The sequence below is a fragment of the Salvelinus alpinus genome, chromosome 2 (genome assembly GCF_045679555.1).
Source record: "Salvelinus alpinus chromosome 2, SLU_Salpinus.1, whole genome shotgun sequence".
In the NCBI taxonomy this organism is placed as follows: domain Eukaryota; kingdom Metazoa; phylum Chordata; class Actinopteri; order Salmoniformes; family Salmonidae; genus Salvelinus; species Salvelinus alpinus.
The window spans coordinates 63,034,062-63,059,974 of NC_092087.1; the positions used below are offsets into that span (position 1 = coordinate 63,034,062).

The 25,913-nt window shown below is 46.9% G+C and overlaps 7 protein-coding genes across 7 annotated transcripts; all 7 read left to right on the forward strand.

Moving 5' to 3' along the window:
* Nucleotides 1–2,695: 2,695 nt before the first annotated feature.
* On the forward strand, nt 2,696–3,763 carry LOC139543815 (histone H4-like). The gene has a single exon (XM_071350255.1). It carries the CDS (start codon nt 3,170–3,172, stop codon nt 3,698–3,700), a length of 531 nt encoding a protein of 176 aa, XP_071206356.1. The 5' UTR covers nt 2,696–3,169; the 3' UTR covers nt 3,701–3,763.
* Nucleotides 3,764–4,180: 417 nt separating this feature from the next.
* Nucleotides 4,181–4,738, forward strand: LOC139543821 (histone H2B-like). Its single transcript, XM_071350268.1, has one exon. It carries the CDS (start codon nt 4,196–4,198, stop codon nt 4,685–4,687), a length of 492 nt encoding a protein of 163 aa, XP_071206369.1. The 5' UTR covers nt 4,181–4,195; the 3' UTR covers nt 4,688–4,738.
* Nucleotides 4,739–5,377: 639 nt separating this feature from the next.
* Nucleotides 5,378–6,658, forward strand: LOC139543826 (histone H1-like). Its single transcript, XM_071350283.1, has one exon. It carries the CDS (start codon nt 5,967–5,969, stop codon nt 6,588–6,590), a length of 624 nt encoding a protein of 207 aa, XP_071206384.1. The 5' UTR covers nt 5,378–5,966; the 3' UTR covers nt 6,591–6,658.
* A 43-nt stretch (nt 6,659–6,701) lies between these two features.
* On the forward strand, nt 6,702–7,664 carry LOC139543838 (histone H2A). The gene has a single exon (XM_071350308.1). The coding sequence runs from the start codon at nt 7,219–7,221 to the stop codon at nt 7,603–7,605; it is 387 nt and encodes a 128-aa protein (XP_071206409.1). The 5' UTR covers nt 6,702–7,218; the 3' UTR covers nt 7,606–7,664.
* A 333-nt stretch (nt 7,665–7,997) lies between these two features.
* LOC139543831 (histone H3) lies at nt 7,998–8,548 on the forward strand. Its single transcript, XM_071350296.1, has one exon. It carries the CDS (start codon nt 8,090–8,092, stop codon nt 8,498–8,500), a length of 411 nt encoding a protein of 136 aa, XP_071206397.1. The 5' UTR covers nt 7,998–8,089; the 3' UTR covers nt 8,501–8,548.
* Nucleotides 8,549–12,489: 3,941 nt separating this feature from the next.
* On the forward strand, nt 12,490–13,537 carry LOC139543843 (histone H4-like). Its single transcript, XM_071350321.1, has one exon. The coding sequence runs from the start codon at nt 12,944–12,946 to the stop codon at nt 13,472–13,474; it is 531 nt and encodes a 176-aa protein (XP_071206422.1). The 5' UTR covers nt 12,490–12,943; the 3' UTR covers nt 13,475–13,537.
* Nucleotides 13,538–13,954: 417 nt separating this feature from the next.
* Nucleotides 13,955–14,512, forward strand: LOC139543849 (histone H2B-like). The gene has a single exon (XM_071350335.1). The coding sequence runs from the start codon at nt 13,970–13,972 to the stop codon at nt 14,459–14,461; it is 492 nt and encodes a 163-aa protein (XP_071206436.1). The 5' UTR covers nt 13,955–13,969; the 3' UTR covers nt 14,462–14,512.
* The last annotated feature ends 11,401 nt before the right edge of the window (nt 14,513–25,913 follow it).

Consider the following 25,913-nt stretch of genomic DNA (forward strand, 5'->3'; position numbering starts at 1 on the left):
CTAAATACAGGCTGCCGGTTAAATGCCGAAATCACACAGCTAAAGTGATGGGCCTATAAAGCAAACGGCGAATAGAAAGAACGCCGGTCAAAAGAGGTGGGAAAACGACATAACCCGTTGAATGCAAAGGCATCAATCCAAAGGGATAATCTACTATAGTCAGACGCGTGGCACAGGCAAAAAGTGGAGGCGAACCTTTAGCCAAATCAGGATAGCAGACAGGACATCTCTGCGCATGCGTTGCTGTATTCAGCACTCACGAGACAGATAATAGCGGAGCTCCGTGGTGCTGAAAAGGACATTTGCCAAGACCTATTTCCCGTTGGAGTGATTTGTGACATGCTATAGGCACAGTTCAGTACAGCCCTCATCCAACATTGGAGACAGAATCGTCCACGTTTTTTCCCACACACTTTCCCTGGTCACTGCAACAAAACCTTTCTCGGGGTGCATTGGTGTAAGATGTAGTCGTGGAGAAAAAGTTGTCCTATAGCCTATATGATATAATGGCAGCTGCCTACAGATAAAGAGTGCACTAGGCTAGAGAGAAAAGTAGCAATCCTTTTTTAATAAAGCAGTACTGACACTTGAGAAACATACATTCACATGAACGTTGTGTTCCATATCTGCAGGAGATAAAGTGAATATGATTTAAGAGCAGTCAAATGAAGTCACAGTGACGTACAGTTACTTGTTCACCAAAGCTATTCTGTGAGTCATCTCCAAATACACGCTTCACATTTCAAGACATGCTCTTCTAAAGTCATACTTTTCCACAATGCAATGCTCACGTGACCTAGGAGAACATGTTATATTTCATTTCTTCCAATCTACATTTGGAGGTACTCTACACGAACATGTGTTTGGAGTTTTGGAACCTCTGCCTATTTGATGATCTGTTGTAGTTAGTGTTTTTTTTTGGACCACATACTTGTGCAAATTGCATCAGGTTGAGGGATAAATGCTCTGTGTGCCATTGCGAGTAGCACTTCTGATCCAGCAGGTGGTGCCAAGATCCCTCCCTATGTGGCTTGAATGACGAGCAGACGTATGTATTCCTTCTAGGCTTGAATGAATTGAAGGGCAGTGTTGGCAACATGACTTCTAGTCAACGCCTCCGTATCTATATGGGTTGACCTATTCCTTTGAGCTCCTAAAGGAAGCATAGGGTGTCAACATTGCATCTCGACCTAAATCACGTCTTCATTCCTGTCTTGCAACGTGGTGAGGTGTGTGTTTGTGTTCCAAATCACTGGGCGCTTGATTAATGGAACACTGGTCACTTTCATCATGCGGTGCTAGTTTGCATGACTCGTGTCATATGGATATACAGTATTCTATTCTTAGGTATGTTAGTCTATGCCGCTCTGACATTGCTCGTCCATATATCGATGTATTGTAATTCCATTCCTTTTGTTCAATGTGGGTATATTGTTAGACATGACTGTGCTGTCGGAGATCGCAACACAAGCATTTCCCTACACCCGCAATAAGATCTGCTAAATATATTTTAATTACAATACATTGTATGTTGGTAGGAGTTTTAATCAGTGTGTCCCCCCCCCCCCCCCTTCCATTTCCCCTTTATGTCCCAGTCAGTTACGCTGCAGGCTATTTACTACCGATGTGACTGTGGTCCAAGTGAAACTCCTAGCCTATAGGGTGTGGTAACAGAACAGGCCCTGTGTGATTTGTTATTGTACTCTACAGGTGAAGTATCTGCAGTGTAGCCTATAGAGGAACACAGCTGTTGATAATAGGGGGAATGCAAGCAGTTGAAGGGAACAATTGACAGAGTCTAACCTGCTGTTGAACACAAGGCCCCGAGCACGTCCTCGGACAGAGTATCGTTCGCTCCCAGTCCTATGATGTTGCTCTGTGAAGGAGGTGAGCTTTTTTCACCATCCAATTCCTGGCAGCCTTCTCCCTGGTTGATTTGTGAATGTGAGTGAATGGAGAATGTTTGCCTTCGGTATCCAAGGTGTTTGAGAATGTTGAGGACCGGTGTTCCGAGGGCCTGACTGTGACATCATAAAGCGGAATGCAGTTAGTGTGCCGTTTGAGGGATTCCAATTCAGTCAGGCGCTGTCTTCCAGACAGTGCAGTTGCGCTTCAAGTGTGCTCTCTGTGTGATGACTTGTAAGTCGGTTGTGCGTACACGGAGTACAACTACGAGGGGAAGTGACATTTAGGGTAAGCCTAACCCTTTTTCTAACCTGAACCTATTTCTCCTAACCTGCTATGACAAAGTGACTTTGTGACACTAGCTGTATCCCACCTAGTCGAAAGCTTGTCAGTCCTTCTCCTAAAAGGCAATCTAAACTAAACCGAGGCCTGAGACAATTATGGCAACAATAAGTAGTAAGATGAAAGCTAGTGACATTTGAGGTGTGAATAAACTGCACCGATTGATCAATTGCCAGTACGTGTCCCTTTTCAAATGACCTGTTGAGATGAGCCCTCCTTCTGTGGCGGTCATTTGAAGTGGAATATATATATAGCCATAGTGCTATCTGGGCTAAAAATGATCCACTCATTCCATAATAAGACGCTTTGTTATTGGTTTGTGAACACAAGTACAATACAATATTTGCACATCCCTATCACCTCTGTATGAAATAGAAAACTATCCCTTCATTGTGTGTGTGTGTGTGTGTGTCTCTGAGGAATGTTTTACTGCTGTTTCACCTTACAGAGGTATCACCACCCTTCACATCGGCACCTCGTGTCCTCTTGGCTCCCTGACCGTCAGGCCGGATCCTGTGTAGGGAAGAAAAAAGAAGAACGATGTTATATTACACGGCCTTCAATAGCAACATGACTGACGAGGTGACATTAACGGCCCACATTGGCTTTATTATGGCATTCCATGTGTTTTTGTTTCCCCGTTTGGATTTGACGGTGTCTCAATTATGGCATGAAGGTTTGGTGTGTTAGTACTTGTTATTACGTGTGTGGAAGAGTCACCTTCGTTTGTCCTTTCTAACTGGGACCTCTATTCCACCTGTTTAGGCCTGTCTCTATTGGTGGGGAAACCGCAGTGGGTTGAATTCTACTAAATCAGTGTTTCCCAACTCCAGGGGTAGAGTAGCCTACCAGTAGGCATTTTTGTTGTAGCCCTGGAGAGGCACAGCTGATTCAACTACTGTGGAACATAGAGTACTAGTGGATGACCCAGTTGTCACTGTTTGGCCATGCTTTCATTTCTTCTCGGCAGAACCCCTATCGCTCCTCCCTCCCTCCTCCCCTTTGCAACAGAGGCCGGGCAAAAGCGCGCGCTTTCTGTGCCACTGCCTTCAATCAGGTCCTCCAACTGCAGATAATAAGAGCACCACGCACCGCGAAATACGTCATTATTCACTTGAACTCCACTAGCGAACAACACACGATGTCTGGAAGAGGCAAAGGCGGCAAGGGACTCGGAAAAGGAGGCGCCAAGCGTCACCGTAAGGTTCTGCGCGATAACATCCAGGGAATCACCAAGCCCGCTATCCGCCGTCTGGCTCGCCGTGGCGGCGTGAAGCGTATCTCCGGCCTGATCTACGAGGAGACCCGCGGTGTCCTTAAGGTGTTCCTGGAGAACGTGATCCGTGACGCCGTCACCTACACCGAGCACGCCAAGAGGAAGACCGTTACCGCCATGGACGTGGTCTACGCTCTGAAACGCCAGGGACGCACCCTGTACGGCTTCGGCGGTTAAACGCACTCTTTTCGGAACGTCTAAACATCCCGACTTGAAACCAAAGGCTCTTTTAAGAGCCACCCACATCCGCTTCAAAAGAGCCAATTCCATTGTCGTATGCAGATTGTAGAGTTATAAGAAACTATGAGCCGCTCTCGAGTGGACAGGGAGTGTCAATGACAGGACTCTTATGTTCAGTGCAGGCTCGGTGCAATTGTGACAGTGTAGAAACAGTTGTATTTTGAGGCACCCCCCCCCCCCCCCCCCCCACATAAAGCCAGCATAATTCGGTGGCTGGGAAACCCCCCACTAAGTCGAAAAAGGGAGTGTGACTGTGGGCCATTGTAGGATATGCATTCCCCCCTCCCCCCTCTCTTTTTGGAAACACACATTTTGCCCACCGGTAAAAGAGCGTAGGCTATGGAATTGGGGGAGGTAGGGCGCACAGGTCTTTGTTAGGGAAGGCAGCCTCTGAGTGGAAGGCTCTTACGCGCGCTCGGCTCCACTGGGCAAATGAAAGCAGGGACCTATGAGAAAGCAGGGGCGTGTCCACGGCCGCTGAATTTGCTTAGCTTCCTCTTCATAAGAGGGGAAAGCGCAGTCCAGCCCATCATTCGACGCATCAGCATCATGCCAGAGCCAGCAAAGTCCGCGCCCAAGAAGGGCTCCAAGAAAGCCGTCACCAAGACCGCGGGGAAAGGCGGCAAGAAGCGCCGAAAGTCGAGGAAGGAGAGCTACGCCATTTACGTGTACAAAGTGCTGAAGCAGGTCCACCCCGACACCGGCATCTCCTCCAAGGCCATGGGAATCATGAACTCGTTCGTGAACGACATCTTCGAGCGTATCGCCGGAGAGTCCTCTCGCCTGGCCCACTACAACAAGCGTTCCACCATCACCTCCAGGGAGATCCAGACCGCAGTGCGCCTGCTGCTCCCCGGAGAGCTGGCCAAGCACGCGGTGTCCGAGGGCACCAAGGCCGTGACCAAATACACCAGCTCCAAGTAAACAGCCCAATTTGGAGTGCTGTACTAACCCAAAGGCTCTTTTAAGAGCCACCCACCCCTTCAGTGAAAAAAGCAAATCCATCACAAATGAATGTGTCTGGAGAACATGCCTAACAGAGTAGAGGGAAAGTTGTGATTGTGGAATAAGTCTATGCAATAAAAGAGGTTTTTTTTTTATGAATGAAAAGATGATGATTGTGCACATGCCAGTAGACAAAGGGAGTGGGATTCCACTAGTGCTCCAAGGACTAGAGTAGTGGAGGGGAGGGGAGGGGGGGGGAGGGGGCCACTGTACAAATATTGATCTATAAAGCCCTTGTTCCACTCACTCACATGCACTAGCTACACAGAGAGACACTCTACTCTCTAGCCCTATATCAGGCCCACACGGGGCGCCAGCCTCCATAGCGCCGGCCGCACAGCCAGGCAGACACCAAGACCCACAGACACAAAGACCGGCACCAGTCGAGTCACGCTGCGGAGTCAAGCATTGATACATTGATTAGTAGACAGACAGAGAGAGAGACTACCTATCGGCAAAAAAAGACACACACACACACACACTGTGTCCAAATAAGAGGCTCCAAATCCAACAAAAGCACTAATACAACATCACACACACACAGGGCAAGTAAGCAGTGTATATTGTGTGCGTCCTGGACACATGACGAATTCAAGTTGAAAGTTGGAGTACAACACTAGTCTCCGCCAGGCCTCACAAGTGCATGTGTTTTAAGGTCCCCAAAAGAGCTCTCCTTTAAAACACCCAGGGCCACATCAGGGGACGCCAAAGCATCTGATTCCCTTGCCAGACATCTCGGCTCAGTACACAATCAATGGTGCTCGCAATCGGATGCACTTTTAGGCCATTTAGGAGACAAATAGCACAGGAAAAGCAGTGCGCACAGCTCCAGCCGACAGTCGAACGGTGAGGTTTTGAGCGAGTCGCAACAAAATGCACGGGCCTTCTGCAGCCCACATGACTTTATTCTGAACGGAGACAAGTCTGCTCGCTGGGCCGTTCGCTTTTGGGCCAAAAACACGGCTCCGTCGGTGACTTTTGGACCGATATTGGCGACCAGAAAACACAAGTGAAAGAGAATTTGGCCAGCCCGGAGAAGTCGAGCTGGGTGGCTTGAGTCTACATGGTTCTCATGTCGCGTTTAAGGCCAGCCCCCTGCACGGTGTGGAGCTTCAATAGCGCAGAGCAGCGTCTACAGCAAAGTACTCCTCCTCACAGACTACCGTAGTGTTCAGTAAGTGTGTGTGTTTACCGGACCATGGCAGAAGTCGCACCAGCACCCGCCGCCGCCGCGCCGGCCAAGGCACCCAAGAAGAAGGCAGCGGCCAAGGCCAAGAAAGCGGGACCCAGCGTAGGCGAGCTCATCGTCAAGGCGGTGTCCGCCTCCAAGGAGAGGAGCGGCGTGTCCCTGGCCGCGCTCAAGAAGAGTCTGGCGGCAGGCGGCTACGACGTGGAGAAGAACAACTCCCGCGTCAAGATCGCCGTCAAGAGCCTCGTCACCAAGGGCACCCTGGTCCAGACCAAGGGCACCGGTGCCTCCGGCTCCTTCAAGCTCAACAACAAAGCCGTCGAGGCGAAGAAGCCCGCCAAGAAAGCCGCGGCCCCCAAAGCAAAGAAGGTGGCCGCCAAGAAGCCCGCCGCGGCGAAGAAGCCCAAGAAGGTAGCAGCCAAGAAGGCAGTCGCCGCAAAGAAGTCCCCCAAGAAGGCCAAGAAGCCCGCTACACCCAAAAAGGTCGCCAAGAGCCCAAAGAAGGTGAAGAAGCCCGCCGCGGTGGCCAAGAAGGCGGCCAAGAGCCCCAAGAAGGCTACCAAGGCAGCCAAGCCCAAAGCAGCCAAGCCCAAGGCAGCCAAGGCCAAGAAGGCAGCCCCCAAGAAGAAGTAAACCTATTCCAAACGGTGTTCGACTCGACACATGTTGTTACCACAAAAGGCTCTTTTAAGAGCCACCCACCTCTTTCCATAAAAGCGCATGTCATTCCATGTTCTACCTGTCGTGCAAAAAAAATGAAATGATGACAAGCACACCAGGCTACTTTTACGCGCCACATTTTCCCACTCTGGGTGTGTGCTGCCCGGAGAGAGAGATAGGGAGAGGCATATAATAACAATCATAATAATGGAGTGGCAAAATGGCGTACAATTGTCACTCAAGAGTGCAGCAGCAGCAATTGTGGTGAAGTGTTAGAATTGCCATTAATATTTCCAATTGGAGAGGAGGCAGGCTGCTGTGATGTGTTAATCATCATCCGAACCATGTTAATACTATAGCGTATGTGTTTCCCATTTGGATGATTTGATTTGTCACATATTTGGAGCCTTCTCACTCAGCTGCCTGCGTGTGGGTGGGTGAGGGCGGGCTTAGGGCTGACAGTCTGTCTGTCCCTCACTCCAATTGGATAAGGCCACACCGGCCCGGTGGCCAATCGGTGCCTCTTGTGGCGAGGTATAAGTAAGGCTCTCGAGGTGTCAGCGGCTCATTCAACTTTCTGTGACATACTGAAGCTAGCAAAATGAGCGGAAGAGGCAAAACCGGAGGCAAGGCCAGGGCGAAGGCAAAGACACGTTCATCCCGTGCAGGACTCCAGTTCCCCGTGGGCCGTGTGCACAGGCTGCTGCGCAAAGGCAACTACGCCGAGCGTGTGGGCGCTGGCGCACCAGTGTACCTGGCCGCAGTGCTCGAGTACCTGACTGCTGAGATCCTGGAGTTGGCCGGCAACGCTGCCCGTGACAACAAGAAGACTCGTATCATCCCCCGTCACCTGCAGCTGGCCGTCCGTAACGACGAGGAGCTGAACAAACTGCTTGGCGGCGTGACCATCGCTCAGGGTGGTGTGCTGCCCAACATCCAGGCAGTGCTGCTCCCCAAGAAGACTGAGAAGGCCGTCAAAGCCAAGTAAAATCGCTACTGCGGCTGCAACTTGACTACTCAACCCCCAAAAGGCTCTTTTAAGAGCCAACCACCTAGCTCATCAAAAGCGCAAAGTGTCCTTTGTATGCCACTTACAGGGCACCGTATCAAGTGGCCGCCCACATGAGGCGTTGAATGAACAATAACACCTACTAGGCCTCGTTAGCCATAGCATTGCACTCTGGAGTTGGGCCGGTGGGCCGCTATTAATGCGCGTAAAGTAAAGTGTCGGCCCTAACAAAAGAGCCAAGCGCGCGTCGGGGAGGGAGGGAGGGTGGGGGTTGCATTTTGGGGAGGCAGGGAGAGGCCGAGCCTCCCGTCCAATGGGCGGCGGAGGAGGCCTCCGCAACGGGCCAATCAGGGTGGTGCGTAGATGGTGTCCAATCAGCAGACGCCGCTGCCGGCTTTATAAACTTCACATAGTCATTTGGAGGCTATACTCTGACTGTGAAAGAAGGAAGCTAGCTAGCGCCATGGCCAGAACCAAGCAAACCGCTCGCAAATCCACCGGTGGCAAAGCACCCAGGAAGCAGCTCGCCACCAAGGCTGCGCGCAAGAGCGCCCCGGCCACCGGCGGCGTGAAGAAGCCTCACCGTTACAGGCCCGGCACCGTGGCTCTGCGAGAGATCCGTCGTTACCAGAAGTCCACTGAGCTGCTGATCCGCAAACTGCCCTTCCAGCGCCTGGTGAGAGAAATTGCCCAGGACTTCAAGACCGACCTGCGCTTCCAGAGTTCCGCCGTGATGGCCCTGCAGGAGGCTAGCGAGGCTTACCTGGTCGGCCTGTTCGAGGACACCAATCTGTGCGCCATCCACGCCAAGAGGGTGACCATCATGCCCAAGGACATCCAGCTGGCCCGTCGTATTCGCGGAGAGCGCGCTTAAACGATGACCTGATCACCAAAATCCCCCAAAGGCTCTTTTAAGAGCCACCTCCATATTTCCGTCAAAAAGGCACAATTGTTCCATTTCCCACCATGTATGTTGTCGACTTACAGACTGTGGTTCGATTCCCGGCTGTATCACAACCGGCCGTGATTGCAAATAAGCGTTGGTTCTTAACTGACGTACCTAGTTAAATAAAGGTGACGTATTGCACGTTTTCCCTTGCGTAATTGTAGCTTCGATATGATCTGCTAAAAGAGAGAGTGATGTGACCACATGTATGTATGCCTAGAGTAGAAGAGTCAAAAAGTTTGACAAAGGAGGGCAAAATACACTAGCAGTAATGAGTGAAAGTAATGACATGTGTCAAAAAATGGTCACTTTGTAGCTAGGAAAAACATAGCATGCCACCAGACTTTGATGAAAGCCCCGTACTGCAGTGCTGCTGAGAGACTCGTGCAGAGGGGAAAACTTTACCGTGGAGCACGGAGGCCATCTAGTGGTTAAACGCGGCTAGTGCCAACATCGTAGTGGTATTTGATCTTCAGGCCAGCGTTTCCCAAACTCGGTCCTCGGGTCCCCAAGTTGTACGCGTGGTGCTTTTTCGAATCCAATAGCTGTTGGAATGTAACATGCTAGATTGTGTCAATGACTTAGTTGAAAATCCCCATTCCATCATTTCTGTGCCATGTGACCGTTGAAAAAAAGGCAAAAACATGTGCACCCCATAATTCATGCGACTGACTAAGGTATTGACCCAAAAATGATATCTCTGACTAATCCTATTACATACCCATTGTTCCTCCTTTAGACGACATCGGAGATCCCTTAAGAGAAAAGCTATCGGGACAGCAGGAATCAAAAGATGTAATCATCAAGGGCTTGCAAAACAGCTGTTATGAAACAGGACACAAGCGGCTGCAATGATTAGTCCTATTGCACGTCAGTTGACCAATTCCATAATTGCAATCACCAGCTGCATAGACTTCATAAGGAATTGACTGCCTCAGAAGTGCATAGATTAGAAGTGGACTTCTGAAGTGAGATTTAGTCTTCATGTGTTCTTTGTTTCGAATGTATGTCAATGTTGAGTGCACCGATGTAGAGCATACTTGAATGAGTCTATTTGTTAGTTGGTTTTTGTGGTTGTTGGGCTGACACATCCTTTATTTTTATTTTTTATTTTATGTATTTTTACACAGTGTAGCTAAATCACCTACGCGCAAGAAGATCTGCTCAGCAATCGAAACAAATGATAAGACACAGTAAAGGCCCTAAATACAGGCTGCCGGTTAAATGCCGAAATCACACAGCTAAAGTGATGGGCCTATAAAGCAAACGGCGAATAGAAAGAACGCCGGTCAAAAGAGGTGGGAAAACGACATAACCCGTTGAATGCAAAGGCATCAATCCAAAGGGATAATCTACTATAGTCAGACGCGTGGCACAGGCAAAAAGTGGAGGCGAACCTTTAGCCAAATCAGGATAGCAGACAGGACATCTCTGCGCATGCGTTGCTGTATTCAGCACTCACGAGACAGATAATAGCGGAGCTCCGTGGTGCTGAAAAGGACATTTGCCAAGACCTATTTCCCGTTGGAGTGATTTGTGACATGCTATAGGCACAGTTCAGTACAGCCCTCATCCAACATTGGAGACAGAATCGTCCACGTTTTTTCCCACACACTTTCCCTGGTCACTGCAACAAAACCTTTCTCGGGGTGCATTGGTGTAAGATGTAGTCGTGGAGAAAAAGTTGTCCTATAGCCTATATGATATAATGGCAGCTGCCTACAGATAAAGAGTGCACTAGGCTAGAGAGAAAAGTAGCAATCCTTTTTTAATAAAGCAGTACTGACACTTGAGAAACATACATTCACATGAACGTTGTGTTCCATATCTGCAGGAGATAAAGTGAATATGATTTAAGAGCAGTCAAATGAAGTCACAGTGACGTACAGTTACTTGTTCACCAAAGCTATTCTGTGAGTCATCTCCAAATACACGCTTCACATTTCAAGACATGCTCTTCTAAAGTCATACTTTTCCACAATGCAATGCTCACGTGACCTAGGAGAACATGTTATATTTCATTTCTTCCAATCTACATTTGGAGGTACTCTACACGAACATGTGTTTGGAGTTTTGGAACCTCTGCCTATTTGATGATCTGTTGTAGTTAGTGTTTTTTTTTGGACCACATACTTGTGCAAATTGCATCAGGTTGAGGGATAAATGCTCTGTGTGCCATTGCGAGTAGCACTTCTGATCCAGCAGGTGGTGCCAAGATCCCTCCCTATGTGGCTTGAATGACGAGCAGACGTATGTATTCCTTCTAGGCTTGAATGAATTGAAGGGCAGTGTTGGCAACATGACTTCTAGTCAACGCCTCCGTATCTATATGGGTTGACCTATTCCTTTGAGCTCCTAAAGGAAGCATAGGGTGTCAACATTGCATCTCGACCTAAATCACGTCTTCATTCCTGTCTTGCAACGTGGTGAGGTGTGTGTTTGTGTTCCAAATCACTGGGCGCTTGATTAATGGAACACTGGTCACTTTCATCATGCGGTGCTAGTTTGCATGACTCGTGTCATATGGATATACAGTATTCTATTCTTAGGTATGTTAGTCTATGCCGCTCTGACATTGCTCGTCCATATATCGATGTATTGTAATTCCATTCCTTTTGTTCAATGTGGGTATATTGTTAGACATGACTGTGCTGTCGGAGATCGCAACACAAGCATTTCCCTACACCCGCAATAAGATCTGCTAAATATATTTTAATTACAATACATTGTATGTTGGTAGGAGTTTTAATCAGTGTGTCCCCCCCCCCCCCCCTTCCATTTCCCCTTTATGTCCCAGTCAGTTACGCTGCAGGCTATTTACTACCGATGTGACTGTGGTCCAAGTGAAACTCCTAGCCTATAGGGTGTGGTAACAGAACAGGCCCTGTGTGATTTGTTATTGTACTCTACAGGTGAAGTATCTGCAGTGTAGCCTATAGAGGAACACAGCTGTTGATAATAGGGGGAATGCAAGCAGTTGAAGGGAACAATTGACAGAGTCTAACCTGCTGTTGAACACAAGGCCCCGAGCACGTCCTCGGACAGAGTATCGTTCGCTCCCAGTCCTATGATGTTGCTCTGTGAAGGAGGTGAGCTTTTTTCACCATCCAATTCCTGGCAGCCTTCTCCCTGGTTGATTTGTGAATGTGAGTGAATGGAGAATGTTTGCCTTCGGTATCCAAGGTGTTTGAGAATGTTGAGGACCGGTGTTCCGAGGGCCTGACTGTGACATCATAAAGCGGAATGCAGTTAGTGTGCCGTTTGAGGGATTCCAATTCAGTCAGGCGCTGTCTTCCAGACAGTGCAGTTGCGCTTCAAGTGTGCTCTCTGTGTGATGACTTGTAAGTCGGTTGTGCGTACACGGAGTACAACTACGAGGGGAAGTGACATTTAGGGTAAGCCTAACCCTTTTTCTAACCTGAACCTATTTCTCCTAACCTGCTATGACAAAGTGACTTTGTGACACTAGCTGTATCCCACCTAGTCGAAAGCTTGTCAGTCCTTCTCCTAAAAGGCAATCTAAACTAAACCGAGGCCTGAGACAATTATGGCAACAATAAGTAGTAAGATGAAAGCTAGTGACATTTGAGGTGTGAATAAACTGCACCGATTGATCAATTGCCAGTACGTGTCCCTTTTCAAATGACCTGTTGAGATGAGCCCTCCTTCTGTGGCGGTCATTTGAAGTGGAATATATATATAGCCATAGTGCTATCTGGGCTAAAAATGATCCACTCATTCCATAATAAGACGCTTTGTTATTGGTTTGTGAACACAAGTACAATACAATATTTGCACATCCCTATCACCTCTGTATGAAATAGAAAACTATCCCTTCATTGTGTGTGTGTGTGTGTGTGTCTCTGAGGAATGTTTTACTGCTGTTTCACCTTACAGAGGTATCACCACCCTTCACATCGGCACCTCGTGTCCTCTTGGCTCCCTGACCGTCAGGCCGGATCCTGTGTAGGGAAGAAAAAAGAAGAACGATGTTATATTACACGGCCTTCAATAGCAACATGACTGACGAGGTGACATTAACGGCCCACATTGGCTTTATTATGGCATTCCATGTGTTTTTGTTTCCCCGTTTGGATTTGACGGTGTCTCAATTATGGCATGAAGGTTTGGTGTGTTAGTACTTGTTATTACGTGTGTGGAAGAGTCACCTTCGTTTGTCCTTTCTAACTGGGACCTCTATTCCACCTGTTTAGGCCTGTCTCTATTGGTGGGGAAACCGCAGTGGGTTGAATTCTACTAAATCAGTGTTTCCCAACTCCAGGGGTAGAGTAGCCTACCAGTAGGCATTTTTGTTGTAGCCCTGGAGAGGCACAGCTGATTCAACTACTGTGGAACATAGAGTACTAGTGGATGACCCAGTTGTCACTGTTTGGCCATGCTTTCATTTCTTCTCGGCAGAACCCCTATCGCTCCTCCCTCCCTCCTCCCCTTTGCAACAGAGGCCGGGCAAAAGCGCGCGCTTTCTGTGCCACTGCCTTCAATCAGGTCCTCCAACTGCAGATAATAAGAGCACCACGCACCGCGAAATACGTCATTATTCACTTGAACTCCACTAGCGAACAACACACGATGTCTGGAAGAGGCAAAGGCGGCAAGGGACTCGGAAAAGGAGGCGCCAAGCGTCACCGTAAGGTTCTGCGCGATAACATCCAGGGAATCACCAAGCCCGCTATCCGCCGTCTGGCTCGCCGTGGCGGCGTGAAGCGTATCTCCGGCCTGATCTACGAGGAGACCCGCGGTGTCCTTAAGGTGTTCCTGGAGAACGTGATCCGTGACGCCGTCACCTACACCGAGCACGCCAAGAGGAAGACCGTTACCGCCATGGACGTGGTCTACGCTCTGAAACGCCAGGGACGCACCCTGTACGGCTTCGGCGGTTAAACGCACTCTTTTCGGAACGTCTAAACATCCCGACTTGAAACCAAAGGCTCTTTTAAGAGCCACCCACATCCGCTTCAAAAGAGCCAATTCCATTGTCGTATGCAGATTGTAGAGTTATAAGAAACTATGAGCCGCTCTCGAGTGGACAGGGAGTGTCAATGACAGGACTCTTATGTTCAGTGCAGGCTCGGTGCAATTGTGACAGTGTAGAAACAGTTGTATTTTGAGGCACCCCCCCCCCCCCCCCCCCCACATAAAGCCAGCATAATTCGGTGGCTGGGAAACCCCCCACTAAGTCGAAAAAGGGAGTGTGACTGTGGGCCATTGTAGGATATGCATTCCCCCCTCCCCCCTCTCTTTTTGGAAACACACATTTTGCCCACCGGTAAAAGAGCGTAGGCTATGGAATTGGGGGAGGTAGGGCGCACAGGTCTTTGTTAGGGAAGGCAGCCTCTGAGTGGAAGGCTCTTACGCGCGCTCGGCTCCACTGGGCAAATGAAAGCAGGGACCTATGAGAAAGCAGGGGCGTGTCCACGGCCGCTGAATTTGCTTAGCTTCCTCTTCATAAGAGGGGAAAGCGCAGTCCAGCCCATCATTCGACGCATCAGCATCATGCCAGAGCCAGCAAAGTCCGCGCCCAAGAAGGGCTCCAAGAAAGCCGTCACCAAGACCGCGGGGAAAGGCGGCAAGAAGCGCCGAAAGTCGAGGAAGGAGAGCTACGCCATTTACGTGTACAAAGTGCTGAAGCAGGTCCACCCCGACACCGGCATCTCCTCCAAGGCCATGGGAATCATGAACTCGTTCGTGAACGACATCTTCGAGCGTATCGCCGGAGAGTCCTCTCGCCTGGCCCACTACAACAAGCGTTCCACCATCACCTCCAGGGAGATCCAGACCGCAGTGCGCCTGCTGCTCCCCGGAGAGCTGGCCAAGCACGCGGTGTCCGAGGGCACCAAGGCCGTGACCAAATACACCAGCTCCAAGTAAACAGCCCAATTTGGAGTGCTGTACTAACCCAAAGGCTCTTTTAAGAGCCACCCACCCCTTCAGTGAAAAAAGCAAATCCATCACAAATGAATGTGTCTGGAGAACATGCCTAACAGAGTAGAGGGAAAGTTGTGATTGTGGAATAAGTCTATGCAATAAAAGAGGTTTTTTTTTTATGAATGAAAAGATGATGATTGTGCACATGCCAGTAGACAAAGGGAGTGGGATTCCACTAGTGCTCCAAGGACTAGAGTAGTGGAGGGGAGGGGAGGGGGGGGGAGGGGGCCACTGTACAAATATTGATCTATAAAGCCCTTGTTCCACTCACTCACATGCACTAGCTACACAGAGAGACACTCTACTCTCTAGCCCTATATCAGGCCCACACGGGGCGCCAGCCTCCATAGCGCCGGCCGCACAGCCAGGCAGACACCAAGACCCACAGACACAAAGACCGGCACCAGTCGAGTCACGCTGCGGAGTCAAGCGAGGAAGGAATGCGAGAAATGCACAAACCTATGCCGGTTTAGACAAAAGGTAAGCTTCTCTCCAACTATGTAGTGATTCCACCTAATTCCCCTACTGACCTGAGGCAACGGAACTTTTTTTGCACCACCTTATCTGTATTAAATGTGAAATTATGTGCGGGTTTTGATACACACCTATACATATGACTTAATACCCATTCGTGACTTTTCATACAGGTGGAACCACTTCTGAGCTAGACCAAACTCCAACGTGACCTCTACTAAACTACATAGGCTTCTTGCCTGTGCTTTTCTTTATTATATTGTTTATCCTATATCTCCCTTGATTTAGTTACCCTTTTGACCAACTCCTACCCAATACACTTATAACTCAACTCTAAAGCACAAATTTCACCTGCCTTTGCTAATTCTCCCCCTCTAACCATGGCATATTTTTGATGTGAGACACCAGCTGGGTGTCATTAATTACTCAGGTAGAGCTAATGATCAGTTGCTCCCCAAACTCTTAGGTTAACCATTTAATACACCTGGCATATATTTTCTCTTACTATTTTTTTCTTTTGATTTGGTTGAGTTGGAACTTTTTACTTGTTAAACACTTCATGTTTGACCTTTTCCCCCCATGTGCTAGCGCCAATGTTTGGTTGACATCTAAACCTAACCTACAAACTGTCTGATTACTAGACCAAATTACTTCATCTCCCCTTGTCTGTTCAAGGTTACCTTTATGCTTCAGAAAGTCTTTTAATTAACACCTCCAGACTACTACTAAGCTATGATTCAATACCATCCAATATTATTGGGACATCTATACCCCATTGACATTTACCTTTTCTAATGCTTTACAGCAAGAGTAGGGAGATGCCAGGGATGGAAGACTTTACTAGCCTAATCTGGCTTCAATCACTTGAAAAATTTCCACATCAGTAAAAACCACCATCTACCACCTAAAATGTGCTCTCACCATAAAACCCTAATAAAACATTCACCTAACTATCCTACCTGGGGAACATAACAAATGCTTAGGAAATACTACACAAACAAACATGGACTTTCCTATCACATTGGATGAAGTCCTTTTTCTATTTACACACCATCCCATTAGCACCTTTTCTCTACAGGATTAACCTACCATTTCTCTGTCATTACCTCCACATGGTGAACACCTGCCACCTGCCTGCAACAGTTGCCTGTTTTGGTTGCAAGTCTATTTCCTCATGACTCTTCGTAAGAGTAGTCTTTTGAACCTGAACATTAGTTCAAATTTATCTGTGACAATTGAATGCATTGTAAACTTTCAGCTACAAACCATTCCTTCATGTACAACATCACCTGAAAACCTCATTAATATGCCATTATTTCTAACCTAAGCTGAATGGAGAAAATACCTAAGAGTGGCGGAACAAACATTTACCCTGCCTGTATAAATGACACTCTACAGTGCAAAGGGTTGAAGGCTGCAATTAAGATTTAGCCTTCACTTTTACACTCCAATCAGTGACCAACTGATAGCATCCTTTTTCACCCAACCACATTCTCTTTTGTCATCAATTCACACAACTACACACAGTGATGTGAACGCCTGCACGTCATTTGCCAGAAACACCTGGACGTCACTTCACAAGTGCACTTCCTAATAAAATGCCTCCTCAACTACAAGCACACTTCACTTGGTAGCTTTATCACAGTATGGTAAGTTATAGGCTTTCGACATAGCGTTAACCAACTTTGACCTTTCGTGTGCTTACCAATTTTATATACTCACTACTTCATATAAACCTGACATGGCTTGCCTTCAAGTAGCCTGACCTATAACTCCTTGATATAATCGCCTTTTAAACACAGTTGCCTAACTAATGTATGTAATATACTTTAGCAACTAAAATATGATTGATATTGAATGCATTAACATTCATTTATCCTTCATGTAGTATATTGACACTAGCATGTGACTGATTTGGGGTAACACTCCACTTGCCACACCAAAGCCTAATGTCAACCTCTTATACCCGCATATCAATTGTTAGGCTGTTTGAAGACTGTTAAAGTTCCTTGTTGGCATGGTCTGTATTATGACCTAGCATAAACAAATGTATACTTCAAATGACATTGATACACATTTTAGCATAACTTGCCATTCCAACACATATTCTTAGGTTTCACTATGAGCTGATTACCCATTTCTCTATTTGATCAGAGCTATACCTTGGAATTAATATACTTCTTCCCACCAAATAAATAGACTTTGTAGTTGCACTTAAACCTGAATGATTAACCACGCTTTATGACAGCAGTTACCTGCAGCCCATTAACAACTAGGGCAATATTACCTTCACCTTAACCACAAGTGCTTGCGTATTAGGCTTCCTCATCACTATCTTGCTAAACAGTATATTACTACTTTTTTCTGATTGCTCAGGCAAAATCTTTGAAACTGTAGGCTATTTTTTAATCACTCACAACAAAACCTTACACCAAACCAGCTAAACATTATACATCTCTTGCTTAAACCATCTTTTCTTGCCAAACTCTGACCCAGGGCTTTAAGTTTTGCCTAGACTGCTGACTGTTCTGTTGAATGTAAGAGCAGTTAAAAAAAATGTTTGGTCATACCCGTGGTATACGGTCCGATATACCACAGCTGTCAGCCAATCAACATTAAGGCCTACAACCACCCAGTTTATAATCAACTTCATATCGCTTCATGTCTGTTGGATTTTTTGTTTTGGAATACACAACACATTCACACATTAAAGAGTGAGTGGGTGATTTATTTCAGAATGATTGTGAAGTTACAATTAACATTTTAGCGTGGTTTATACTTCTTTGCTGTTTGCGTAAATCAATGCTGGTGTTTGGAGTATGACATTGTGAACATTTCAGGAAATATATATACATTTCTACACATTTGAATAAAGTCAAGTAATATATTAGCCTTTTACTGTATGAAGAGATCGGAACAGAATGAGCTATATTTTGTTTATGGGTTTGTTTGTGGCAACATCATTTACACAAAATAACAACACAGGAAGAATGGTGCCAGAGGGGATGTCTGCACTTTTATGTGCTCTTAACCAACTGTGCTATTTGGTTTATTTTTTCGCATTGTTTGTAATTTTTTTGAACATAATGTTGCCTCCATCTCTTATGACCACAAAGAGCTTCTGGAAATCAGAACAGCGATTACTCACCTTCGATTAGACTATTTATTTTCCTTTAATGAGTCAGACGAAAGGGATTTATTCCAGACACCCGAACAGGGCCTCATCCCCATCATTCGCAGGAGAAAAATGAGTTTTCGCAGTAGGAGATTGGGGTGCCTTGTTAGGATCCGGAAACGAGTGGCTAATCTGCCTTTGCCGTCGGTACTATTGGCCAACGTACAATCGCTGGATAAAAAAGTGGACGATTTAAAAGCATGTATATCCTACCAACGGGACATTAAAAACTGTAATATCTTATGTTTCACCGAGTTGTAGCTGAACGACGACATTAATAACATACAACTGGATGGTTATACGATATACCGGCAGGATAGAACAGCGGCATCTGGTAAGTCAAGGGGCACCGGTCTATGTATTTTTGTAAACAACAGCTGGTGCACGATATATAAGGAAGTATCGAGCTATTGCTCGCCTGAGGAAGAGTTTCTCATGATAAGCTGCAGACCACATTACCTACCAAGAGAGTTTTCATCTATATTCTTTGTAGCTGTTTAAATACCACCACAATCTGAGGATCGCACAAAGATAGCATTGAATGAGCTGTATTCCACCATAAAAAAAAACTAACCCGGCGGCGGTGCTCCAAGTGGCCGGGGACTACGGTAGAAAGTCACATTCTATTTAAATTACTATAAATATTTAACTTTCATGAAATCACAAGTGTAATACATCCAAATAAAGCTTAACTTGTTGTTAATCCAGCCGCCGTGTCAGATTTCAAAAAAGCTTTACGGCAAAAGCAAATCCTGCGATTATCTGAAGACAGCGCTCAGCACACAAAACATTACATACAGTTACCAGCCAAGTAGATAAGTCACGAAAGTCAGAAAGAGCAATAAAATGTACTTCTTATGGCTGGGGGGCAATATTGAGTAGCTTGGATGAATAAGGTGCCCAGAGTAAACTGCCTGCTACTCCGGCCCAGAAGCTAAGATATGCGTATTATTAGTAGATGTGGATAGAAAACACTCTGAGGTTTCTAAAACTGTTTGAATGATGTCTGTGAGTATAACAGAACTCATATGGCAGGCAAAAACCTGAGAAAAAATCTAACCAGGAAGTGGGAAATCTGAGGTTTGTAGGTTTTCAAGTCTTTGCCTATCCAATATACAGTGTAAAATTTGGTCCAATTGCACTTCCTAAGGCTTCCACTAGATTTCAACAGTCTTTAGAACCTTGTTTCAGGCTTCTACTGTGAAGGGGGAGAGAATAAGAGCTGTTTGAGTCTGGTGTCTGGCAGAATGCCATGAACTAAGTCAGGCGAGCGCCCGTGAGAGTGAGCTCTGTTCCTTTTCATTTCTAAAGACAAAGGAATTGTCCGGTTGAAACATTATTGAAAATTTATGTTCAAAACATCCTGCAGATTGATTCTATACATCATTTCACATGTTTCTACAAACTGTAATAAAACTTTTTAACTTTTCGTCTGGACTAACTGCCTGAACATCTTGAATTTCGATTTGTGAACTAAACGCACAAACAAAAAGGAGATATTTGGCCATAAATGATGGACTTTATTGAACAAAACAAACATTTATTGTGGAACTGGAATTCCTGAGAGTGGATTCCAATGAATATCATCAAAGGTAAGTGAATATTTATAATGCTTTTTCTGACTTCTGTTGACTCCACAACATGGCGGGTATCTGTATGGCTTGTTTTGTTGCCTGAGCGCTGTACTCCGATTATTGCACGGTGTGCTTTTTCCATAAAGCTTTTTTACAATCTGACACAGCGGTTGCATTAAGGAGAACTATATCTTTAATTCCATGTATAACACTTGTATTTTCATCAACATTTATGATGAGTATTTCTGTAAATTGATGTGACTCTCTGCAAAATCACCAGATGTTTTGGAAGCAAAACATTACTGAACATAACGCGTCAATGTAAACTGAGATTTTTGGATATAAATATGACCTTTATCGAACAAAACATACATGTATTGTGTAACATGAAGTCCGATGAGTGTCATCTGATGAAGATCATCAAAGGTTAATGATTCATTTTATCTCTTTCTGCTTTTTGTGAGTCCTCTCTTTGGCAAGAAAAATGGCTGTGTTTTTCTGTGACTTGGCGCTGAACCTAACATAATCGTATGGTATGCTTTCGTCGTAAAGCCTTTTTGAAACCGGACACTGTGGTGGGATTAACAACAAGTTTGTCTTTAAAATGGTGTATAATACTTGTATGTTTGAGGATTTTTTATCTGTTATTTGAATTTGGCGTCCTGCACTTTCACTGGCTGATGTCATATCGATCCCATTAACGGGATTTCAGCCCTAATTAATCACTTACCTTTGATGATCTTTGTATGGTTGCATTCACAAGACTCCCAGTTACACAATAAATGTTTGTTTTGTTCCATAACGTCCCTCTTTATATCCAAACACCTCCATTTTGTTGGCGCGTTTTGTTCAGTAATCCAATTGCTCAAATGCGGTCACTGCCAGGCACGACTCCAACACCATCATTAAATTTGCCAATGACACAACAGTGTCATCAACAGCCTAATCACCGACAACAATGAGACAGCCTATAGGGAGGAGGTCAGAGACCTGGCCGAGTGGTGCCAGGACAACAACCTCTCCATCAACGTGATCAAGACAAAGTAGATGATTGTGGACTACATGAAAAACAGGACCGAACACACCGCCATTCTCATCGACGGGGCTGCAGTGTAGCAGATTGAGAGCTTCAAGTTCCTTGGTGTCCAGATCACCAACAAACTAACATGGTCCAAGCACACCATGACAGTCGTGAAGCGGGCACAACAAAACCTATTCCCCCTGAGGAGACTGAAAATATTTGTCATGGGTCTTCAGATCCTCAAAAGATTCTACCGCTGCACCATCGAACGTATCCTGACTGGTTGCATCACTGCCTGGTATGGCAACTGCTCGGCCTCCGACCGCAAGGAACTACAGAGGGTAGTGCAAACAGCCCAGTACATCACTGGGGCAAAGCTTCCTGCCATCCATACCTCTATACCAGGCAGTGTCAGAGGAAGGCCCTACAAATTGTCAGAAACTCCAGCCACCCTATTCATAGACTGTTCTCTCTGCTACCACACGGCAAGCAGTACCGGAGCGCCAAGTCTAGGACCAAGAGGCTTCTAAACAGCTTCTACCCCCAAGCCATAAGACTCCTGAACATCTAGTCAAATGGCTACCCAGACTATTTGCATTGCCCCCCCCCCCTTCTCCACATCACTGCCACTCTCTGTTGTCATCTATGCATAGTGACTTTAACTCTACCTACATGTACATACTACCTCACTAACCGGTGCCCCCGCACTTTGACTCTGTACCGGCACCCCCCTGTATATATTGTTATTTTTTACTGCTGCTCTTTAATTACTTGTTAATTTTATCTCTTATTCTTATCTGTATTTTTTTAAACTGCACTGTTGGTTAGCGGCTCTTAAGTAAGCATTTCACTGTAAGGTTCAACACCTGTTGTATTTGGTGCATGTGACTAATACAATTTGATTTGATTACATCGAGCTAAGACACCCTCGGACCCAACCTCACCACCACCAACCAAAATGCCAGCACTCCCCGATGTTTCATTTGATGGCTGCTGCATTCTGTAAGAACCAACGCTGGAGATGACAAACAGGTACGGGGATTCAACATTTTAATTGGAACAGACATGGAGCAAACAATCAACACCGTCAGCATCGGGTAACATAAGGACAGACGACAAACAATACAGCAGCGGGGAACAGAGCTGGAAAACTGACAAATAAAGGAGCGGTAAAGACAGAGGTGATTTGGTCCAGGAGAGTCCAATAATTGCTGATGTGCATGACGGGGGAAGGCAGGTGTTCGTAATGATGGTGGCAGGAGTGTGTAATGCAGGGCAGCCTGGTGCCCTCGAGCACCAGGGGGGAGAGCTGGAGCGTGCTTGACAAGCTAGCTAGATGGCAACTTACATTGATTTCCACACCATCTGAATAACTTTCTGGTCACTGTCAAAATGTTGCTGCCAGTACCAGTATTAGATGAAGTGGTCATCAATTTGTGCCTGGAACGTTGCAGTGGACTAAATACTCTAGTCGAACATGGCTGTAACGGGTTAATTGCATTTTCGCTGTTGCTAGGGTGGTTGGTTGGCTGATTGCACCTCCGCCATGACGGCGCTGCTCTGCTCTACTCTACCTGCATGTGGTAGAAAGTGCATGCATTCTGGGAGTTGCTAATCTTCTTCTTCTATGGTATAATGCCGTTCTCAATAATTAAATGTACATTCCACCACCAACTGTGCAGGTGGATATGAGGATCACAAAAAAGGAAAACATTTGGCTACATTTTTTTTTTTGAATGATACAAACTACCAAAACAGAAATTAACTCAACAAAATCAACCTGCTTTTCTGTAAAAGAAAATTCTAATCAGGTCCCTAAACAAGCTCAGAATTCTCCTGTGAGGGCAGGACATTTGTAGTACAAGGACGTTTTTCATGGCAAAAGCCCCCAAAACTTCTCAGCTACAGATGTAATGACATCCAGCTTATTGGACTTCTTAGACACTTGTGCTGTAAAATTATTCAATGTGCCTATAAATGCCACAAAATCCATCATGAGTGTATCCAGATCACCCAATTGACTTAAAACACTAGCAACTGGTTGCAACGCATCCACTTCCATATCTTCAAGATTGTTGCCTCTTGCCCCCTTCGACTCTCTTCAACGCCTCAACATAGGAGATCCGCTGGGCAACCCTAATCCTTGACATCTCAAACTCCTTCACCCTAAGAGGGCGCTCAAGGAAGTCCAGAGTATGATCCCCACCATAGTTGCGACATTTTCCATTCACACATACTTCAATATCATACTTCTCCCGTCTGCAAACATTTGACACGTGACCATATAATTTACAATTTCATTACTCTAATGTTTTGGACACAAATGCTCTCACCGCATACCTCACATATCCAAGCTTCACATATTCAGGTAGAGTCTCCTCAATAATAATATACTACCTTCCTTCCATTTACCATACAGGTCAGGTGACGTGCACTGACCACTCCTGAGATTTTCTGACTAAGGTACTCATCATCTATATCCAACAAAACTCGAGCTATAACTCCTCTGGCAGGCAGCCTGTTCCAAAGACCAATAAATGTTACTTGTGACGTGGACAATTTTGCCAGATCCAGTGCAGACTTCTTCTGTTCTTCATCAACATAATTAACCAAAACAACGCCTCTTCTAGTTTCCCACTGCTTTCTTCACAGTCCTCGATATTACAAATGGATTTCCCAAATTAATCACCTTGCCAAAAAATACAGCCCAAGAATAAATGCATTATTGGAATGGTCCTTGTCTTCTACTACAACTTTTGCTTGTTTTGTTTGATTTCACTGTTTTCCATTCATTATCACACACTTCACTTGCCGCACTTTCGGATTGAAGCACCGTTGCCATTTCCTCCCCAATGTCGTAAATTGTGACTGACTGAATGTCTAGTCAAAATGTATATTATTGCTCAAATGTTTTACAGATCGTATCATAAAAGTAGCCATACAACATACTAGGCAGATTTTTCGTGGTCACTTGTACGAGAAAACACCTAACTAGTCGCTAATGTTTATGTTTAAGATTAGATATCAGATGTAAGATTACAGCTCGTGTTCACTAGCACGCGGTAAATTGCTGTGTGCCGCTTAGGCCGCCAAGTGTGGCTCTGTCAGAAGGTGAGTGTAGCTGGTGCATGAAGTCAGGCGCAGGAGAGCAAAATGAGTGAGCAACGTACTTTACTCAACAAAAAAAAAGGCACAAGGCAAACAAATATACTTGACCAATAACCAACGGTAAACATTACGCACGGGTGAACACAGCACCCGTCGAAAAACCAGCCATCATAAACCGAACTGAACATAGAAATAATCACGCACAACAAACATGGGGGAAACAGAGGGTTAAATACATGAACATGTAATTGGATAATGAAAACCAGGTGTGTAGAAAATAAAGACAAAAATGAAAGATGGGTCAGCGATGGCTAGAAGACCGGTGACGTCGACCGCCAAACGCCGCCCGAACAAGGTGAGGGACCGACCTCGGCGGAGGTCGTAACAGTACCCCCCCATGACGCACGGCTCCAACAGCACGCCGACACCAGCCTCGGGGACGACCCGGAGGGCGAAACGCAGGGCGATCCGGCGACCTCGAATCCAGTATGGATCAAACTGCATACACCGGGGGCCCCTCGATGTCCAGAGGGGGTAGAGGAACCTCCCGCACCTCAGACTCCTGGAGTGGACCAGCCACCACCGGCCTGAGGAGAGACACATGGAACGAGGGGTTAATTCGATAATCGGGGGGAAGCTGTAACCTGTAACATACCTCGTTCAGTCTCATCAGGACTTTGAATGGCACCACATACCGCGGGCCCAGCTTCCGGCAGGGCAGGCGGAGGGGCAGGTTTCGGGTCGAGAGCCAGAACCTGTCCCCCGGTGCGAACACCGGGACCTCACTGCGGTGGCGACCTGAGCAGGTTTTCTGGCATCTCACGGCCCGCTGAAGGTGCTCATGAGCGGCGTCCCATGTCTCCTAAGCGCACTTAAACCAGTCATCCACCGCAGGAGCCTCGATCTGGCTCTGATGCCAAGGCGCCAGAACCGGCTGGTACCCACGCACTGGAAGGGGGAGAGGTTAGTGGAGGAGTGGCGGAGCGAGTTCTGGCCCATCTCTGCCCAGGGCACAAATGCTGACCACTGCCCCGGCCGGTCCTGGCAATAGGACCGCAGAAACCTACCCACATCCTGGTTCACTCTCTCCACCTGCCCATTCCTATCGGGGTGAAAACCAGAGGTAATACTGACCGAGACCCCCAGACGTTCCATGAACGCCCTCCAGACCCTTGACGTGAACTGGGGACCTCGATCAGATACTATGTCCTCAGGAACCACGTATTGCCGGAAGACGTGTCTAAACAGAGCCTCCGCAGTCTGTAGGGCCGTAAGGAGACCGGGCAAAAGCAGGCGACAACAGGACTTAAAAAAACGTTCCACAACGACCAGGATCGTGGTGTTACCCTGTGATGGAGGAAGATCCGTTAGGAAATCCACCGATAGGTGCAACCACAGCCGTTGTGGAAGGGGTAAGGGTTGTAACTTCTCTCTGGGCAAGTGCCTAGGGGCCTTGCACTGGGCGCACACCGAGCAGGAGGAGACATAAACCCTCACATCCTTAGCTAAAGTGGACCACCAGTACTTCCCACTAAGACAGCTCACTGTCCGACCGATGCCCGGATGACCAGAGGAGGGTGACGTATGGGCCCAATAGATCAAACGGTCGCGGACAGCAGATGGAACATACAGACTCCCAGCTGGCCATTGGCGGGGAGTGGGCTCTGTACGTAACGCCCACTCGATGTCTGCGTCCAGCTCCCACACTACCGGTGCCACCAGGCAAGAGGCCGGGAGTATGGGAGTGGGATCCATGTGCCGCTCCTCTGTGTCATACATCCGGGACAGTGCGTCTGCCTTCGCGTTCTGGGAACCTGGTCTGTAGGATAGGGTGACAACAAAACGGGTAAAAAATATGTCCCACCTTGCCTGGCGAGGATTCAGTCTCCTCACCGCCCGGATGTACTCCAGATTGCGGTGGTCAGTCCAGATGAGAAAAGGGTGCTTAGCCCCCTTAAGCCTATGTCTCCACGCCTTCAAAGCCTTGACGACAGCCAACAACTCCCGGTCCCCCACGTCATAGTTTCGCTCCGCCGGGCTGAG